This window comes from Phycodurus eques, chromosome 5, assembly GCF_024500275.1.
Source record: "Phycodurus eques isolate BA_2022a chromosome 5, UOR_Pequ_1.1, whole genome shotgun sequence".
NCBI lineage: Eukaryota > Metazoa > Chordata > Actinopteri > Syngnathiformes > Syngnathidae > Phycodurus > Phycodurus eques.
This window is the reverse complement of record NC_084529.1, coordinates 8,531-15,000: the sequence shown is the minus strand read 5'-3', so window position 1 is coordinate 15,000 and position 6,470 is coordinate 8,531. Positions and strand designations below refer to the sequence as shown.

Genomic DNA, 6,470 nt, shown 5'->3' with positions numbered 1-6,470 from the left:
GCAAAAAGTATTTAGTCAGCCACCAATTGTGCAAGTTTTCCCACTTCAAAAGATGAGTGAGGCCTGTAATCTTCATCATAGGTATACCTCACCTATGAGACACAAAATGAGAAAAAAAAAATGATCCAGAAAATCAACTTGTCTGATTTTTAATGAATTATTTGGTAAATTCCTCAGTAAAATAAGTATTTGGTCACCTACAAACAAGCAGGATTTGTGGCTCTCACAGACCTGTAACTAATTTAAGAGGCTCCTCTGTCCTCCACCCGTTACCTGTATTAATGGCACCTGTTTGAACTTATCAGTATAAAAGACACCTGTCCACAACCTCAAACAGTCACACTCCAAACTCCACCATGGCCAAGACCAAAGAGCTGTCAAAGGGAACCAGAAACAAAATTGTAGACCTTCACCAGGCTGGGAAGACTAAATCTGCAATAGGTAAGCAGCTTGGTGTGAAGAAATCAACTGTGGGAGCAATTATTAGAAAATGGAAGACATATAAGACAGTGTCCGTATATTCATCCAGGCTGCCAGCTGAATTTTCAAAGACACTCCAGTCTGTGCAGTCTTGACAGCTTTGAAGTTCTATCTTGCTTCGTTGGTCACTTTTTCATTGTTTTCACCGTTGGCTTCGCACATTTAAGCTCTTGTCTGTATGTTGGTATTAAGTGAATTAAGCAGTGATCAGACGACCCCAGAGGTGCACGAGGTATGGTACGGTATGAGTTATTTAGCATAGTATAGCAGTGGGCTAAAATGTTTTCTCTGGTAGGACAGTCTATGTGCTGCTTGTATTTAGGGGAAAAAAATATTTTAGCAAATGGCTGTAATATAACAATGAGTGAACGATTTAAAGGCGTCTGAATACTTTCCGTACCCACTGTATTTCTGCAACATTTAGTCAGACATGATCACATACGTGGTGCAGTATCAGTGTAAACGGAACCAAAGTGTGAACACAGGCTAAGTGAAACTTTGCTGGTTTAACAACTTAAAATATCACCATTAAAGCTACTTAGTACTACGTTACAAATACATTCTAAATCCCTTATGCATAGTGAATCTAAAACAACCAATGGCAATGTAGTATTTTGCTCACCTTTTGGACCTTTGTCTGCTCCTTTTCAGACGCCTTCTCTGCCTTTTTGGCTAGTCTCTCCAGTTGTTTAGAAGTGAACTGGTAACCAAAGAGAACATCCATCCATTTTCTGGACTGCTTATCCTCACATAAGCAATTCAAATACATGCCACATTTCTAAATATTGGATACATACCTTCAATTGGAAAAGTGTGTCTGTGGACAGACAAAAACAAAATTAGGATAACTGAATCCATAAAAACAGAACAGTCTGATATTCTAAATGCTTTTGCGCCACAATTAAGCAAAGAGAGGTTTTCCAATTGTTAATTTACTTAACGTATCTGACAACTACAGTGCAGTTTAAAACTAATTTTCTCAGTTTTATGTGGTGAATGATTTGTGATGTCAGACATGTCAAGCTCCCAGACTACGCAGGAATTTCGTCAGGCCTACGGATCAATTTGAAGTCAGCGTAACATTGAGTTGCACACCTGCATCAGCCAAACGTGCACGTAATTCCATTAGCAGAGTATTCTTATTTGTACTATATAAACTTTACAGTACTCCGTGTTGGGAGTGTGGGGATACAACAGTCTGCCAATCAGATGTAGACGAGAACGTTCACTGCTGAGCTAACGACCTGGGCCGCAACCTCCTCTTTAAGGACTGGAGTGTGAGGTTTCTTGGGGGTACGGGAAGTTAAGACTCCCATAAATTTTACACACTTTGTTATATTGCAGCCATTTGTTGAAATCATCTGTTTTTTTTCCCCTCAATGTACTCACAGCACCCCATACCCCAAAGTGATTAAAAACAGACGAGCAATTAATTAATAAACTCCACTTTGAGATCCTTTAATTAACTGTAGTTACTGTAATGTTTAAATCATGACATGGTCCTCAGTTGGAAAAGGGTGGAGTGCCCTCTCCAGGCTGGGGATGAGATCCTGCCCCAAGTGGAGGAGTTCAAATATCTTGGTCTTGTTCACGTGTGAGGGAAGAATGGAACGGGAGATCGACAGGCAGATCGGTGAAGCGTTTGCAGTGATGCAGACTTTGTATTGGTCTGTTGTGGTGAAGGAGTTAAGCCGAAAGGCGAAGCTCTCTATTTACCGGTCGATCTACGTTCCTATCCTCACCTATGGTGACGAGCTGTGGGTTGTGACCGAAAGAACAAGATCCCGGATACAAGCGACTGAAATGAGTTTCCTCTTCAGGATGTCCAGGATCTCCCTTAGAGATAGGGTGAGAGGCTCGGTCATCTGGGAGGAGCTCAGAGTAGAGCCGCTGCTCCTCCGCATCGAGAGGAACCAGATGAGGTGACTCGGGCATCTGATTAGGATGCCTCCCGCGACCCAACCTCGGATAAGTGGAAGAAAATCGATGGATGGAAGGATACTTCTATTAGTTTTATACAACCTTCACGTTTTATTGTTCCGGCCATGTTGTGACGACAAGCTGTTTTTCGGCCATGTTGTGCCTACTAGCTGTTCCCAGCCATGATGTGACTACTATCTCTTTTTTTGATAAGTTGAGTGCAGCTGGACAAAGAATTGTTTTACGTTCCTTTTCTTCTGTCTCTCACTTCTATATAACTGTCTTTCTTTGCACATCAGTAAGGGCTAACAACTCATGACGACTTGTACCATTTCCTCTCTTTGCAAATACTTTTCTCTATTTTGTAATAAAAACCCACAAACACATTGCTTCCTTACTTATTCTGTCAGAAAAAGATTTGCCAAAACAAGGTTTTGAAATAAGTGTTTATTCATGATTTGAATATCAATCAAAATAATTGTGATTACTATTATTTTCCATAATCGACCAGCCCTCGTGTAGCATGCTCTCCCACTTCACACTGCACAGGTGTACAAGCGAAGCAAACCCAAACAAGCATGTCAGATCATACAGTCAATAGCACTCACCATACATAAATTGAAAAATTTACAGCGATCGTATGGGCAGTGATCGGCATCTTTCACTCACACATTATCGGTACTGGAATTGGCAGCATAAAACCCCAAACGGAGCACCCTTAATTATACACAGTGTGCACAATATCAAGATAAAGCATTGTTAGAATGTCAGTGCTTAGTAAATATTTTAATAATTTTGTAATTATTATTTTCAGCATTATTAGAAATTTGTGCAATTACAATGCCTTGATTTTAGGGAGGTTAGGACAGAGTCATCGCCATGAATGCAACTGTACTAATTTCCTGAAGGGGCTTAATACTACTAGCATAAAGACGCTAAATACAAAATAACCACAAAAACATATTTTCTCATGAATATAAGGGGTCAGTGCAAATTCTGACAGGGCCACCAATCAAAAAGGCTTAATGTCGGACCTTGTTACTTAACTGTTCATCCTACATCTACCCTCTTGGTCTCAGTTGGACAAGCTGGGTTCTTCCATTGCTTGTTTTTTGCTCTGCTTTGTTGTTCATAAGTTTTATTCTGTCTGTCAAAGCACTTTGTGAACATGTTTTTAAATGTGCGATATCAATTGTTATCATTATTATTAGGGCGGTGGCATGGTAAGCGACTGGTTAGAGCGTCTGCCTCACAGTTCTGAGGACCAGGGTTCAAATCCCAGCCACGCCTGTGTGGAGTTTGCACGCTCTCCCCGTGCCTGCGTGGGTTTTCTCCGGGCACTCCGGTTTCCTCCCACATCCCAAAAACATGCATGCTTGGTGCATTGACAACTCTAAATTGCCCGTAGGTGTGAATGTGAGTGCAAATGGTGGTTTGTTTATGTGCCCTGCGATTGGGTGGCGACCAGTTCAGGGTGTACCCCGCCTTGCGCCCGAAGATGGCTCGGATAGGCTCCAGCACGCACGCGACCTTAGTGAGGAGAGGCATTATGGAAAATGGATGGACATCTTTGTTCATCTATTTATGCCAGTGAGGCATGGTGACATGCTCTTATATTTGATGGCAGGAAGTACATACAGTAATTAACGTATCTGCTTTTAGTGACATTTTTGTTTGTTGGTGTGCTGTGAGATTTTTCAATTGTAAAATATGTGCCTTGGCTCCATAAAGGTTGGAAATCAGTCCTCTAATCGGGTCACATATTCTAATCTATCAGGTCAAACCAACATTATAACATGACAGAAATAATGGGTGCTAACTTACTGTAATTAAATTACTTTATTGTAATTACATTACTTCACACACACCGGAACTTTAGAGCATGATTCGACAGAACGCTCGGAAAGCCGTTAGTGGTAGGACTAGCTTGCTAGGCTACGTAACGTTTTGTTGTCTGCTTGCGAGCCGTATCGTATTAAAAGTATGTGAACACACCTCAAGCAATCTTTGAATTAAAGTCCTCTGCCGAGCACCGGTGACCACCAACACACGTTTTTCCCCATTTAGTTCTTATAATACACACGACGCGATCGATTGCTGTTGCCGTGGTAACGAGTGTATCCGGTCGCGTTTAAGTTGACAAGATAAAGCCAAGCGATGGTAAAAAACAGGATGCGGTGGTACCGGAATACAATATTTTATTGCACTAGTCTGACATGAAAGACCAAAATTTGTCTTGTAGTCTGATCCACGCATTACGTGTTGTCTGTCCCACGTTTGTTTTTTTTTTTTTTGAATAACTTAATTGGTGGTCAGCTATTTACAGTACTATGTCAAATGACAAGGCTAAAAACAAACTAGCTTTTGGATACAAATATACCATACACGATGGCGACGAGGAGTAAATGTCTTTTGCGGAGCTGATCAATGACGCCATTGATCGGATTGGCGAATTATGACATTAAAGCCGATCAGCATAGAATTCTAATTATTGGCCGATACCAATAAGATCGGTGTAAAGTCAATTTTTATTTTTTTTAGCAAACTCCATGTGGCCTTTCATGTCTCTTGCACTGAGGAGAGGCTTCCGTCGGGCCACTCTGTTATAAAGCCCTGACTGGTGGAGGGCTGCAGTAGTTGACTTTCTAGAACTTTCTCCCACCTCCCGACTGCACCTCAGCCACAGTGATCTTTGGGTTCTTCTTTACCTCTTTCACTAAGGCTCTTCTCCCCCGATTGCTCAGTTTGGCTGGATGGCCAGCTCAAGAAAGGGTTCTGGTTGTCCCAGACGTCTTCGATTTAAGGATTATGGAGGCCACTATGCTCTTAAGAACCTTAAGTGCAGCAGAATTTTTTTTTTGGTAACCTTGGCCAGATCTGTGCCTTGCCACAATTCTGTCTCTGAGCTCTTCAGGCAGTTCTGTTGACCTCATGATTCTCATTTGTGTGAGCTGTAAGGTCTTATATAGACATGTGTGTGGCTTTCTTAATCAAATGCAGCTGGACTCCAATGAAGGTGTAGAACCACCTCAAGCATGATCAGAAGAAATGGACAGCACCTGGGTTAAATATAAGAGTGTCACTGCAAAGGGTGTGAATACTTATGGCTGTGTTATTTAAAAAAAAAAAAAATTCTTCATAAATCTGCAAAGATTTGGGGTGCTGTGTGTACATTAATGAGGGAAATTATTAACTTAAATGATTTTAGAAAATGGCTGCAATATAACAAAGAGTGAAAAGGTTAAGTGGGTCTGAATACTTTCCTTACCCACTGTATCCAAATACTGACGCAGGGCGGCCAAACAAAAATGCACACCACATTTTTCAGTTTTCTATTTGCTTAAAATGTTTTAAACTATCAATTCAACTCCACTTTACAATTATGTGCTAGTTTTGTGTTGGTCGAGCTCGTAATATATGTTCATAAAAATAACATTTTAGTTTGTGGTTGTAAGATGGCAAAATGTGAAAAAGCTCGAGGTAAGAATACTTTTTCAAAGCACTGTATTATACTGTACACAGCATTTGGCAACTTGTTATATATTGAAAAGAAGATGGGGGGGGGGGGAATGACATGCTAAAACGTTTCTCAGGGAGTGACCCACATTATGTCATTTGACGTTGTGTAAACAACTACATCCTAGCTCAAGCTACAAAATAATTACCTGTCACAAAACAGTTATGTTGCTGGTAAGGCTAAAACGATAAATAATTAAAATTATAACCTACCGTCCATGTCGCAACCTATTTGTGGTCGCTTTGTATTGTTTCGCTTCACCGACAATTCGACAGCACTTCCTGGTCTAAATGTGACGTAATCACGTAATTTATTCGAAGCTTGTTCTCCGTTCGTTGGGTTCATCTTCTGGGGTGATACTGCCACCTACAGACTGTGACTGAATATTTCACTTTGCGTCCTTCGACTGTGACCCATTCATAGACAGTACAGTATAGTACTATATATATAGTATATACTTATGGAACCAGATTTGTGCCAAAAAGATGCACACAAGTTTTTAAAGCGATGACTGCTTTTTTGGTTTTCAGTTTTGTTCATTTACGGTTTCAAT

The 6,470-nt window shown here is 40.7% G+C and overlaps 1 protein-coding gene across 2 annotated transcripts in view; it reads right to left on the bottom strand.

The window, feature by feature from the left end:
* The window catches only part of chmp1a (charged multivesicular body protein 1A), a 16,322-nt gene extending 10,114 nt beyond the window's left edge, over positions 1–6,208 (bottom strand). For both annotated transcript variants that reach the window (XM_061677234.1, XM_061677233.1), the window contains exons 1-3: positions 6,130–6,208; positions 1,278–1,297; positions 1,103–1,180 (exon numbers count right to left, since the gene is read on the bottom strand). In XM_061677234.1, the coding sequence (XP_061533218.1) occupies positions 1,103–1,180; positions 1,278–1,297; positions 6,130–6,136 (105 nt within the window). In that variant the 5' untranslated portion in view covers positions 6,137–6,208. The remainder of the gene's footprint in view (positions 1–1,102; positions 1,181–1,277; positions 1,298–6,129) is intronic.
* Positions 6,209–6,470: the final 262 nt, after the last annotated feature.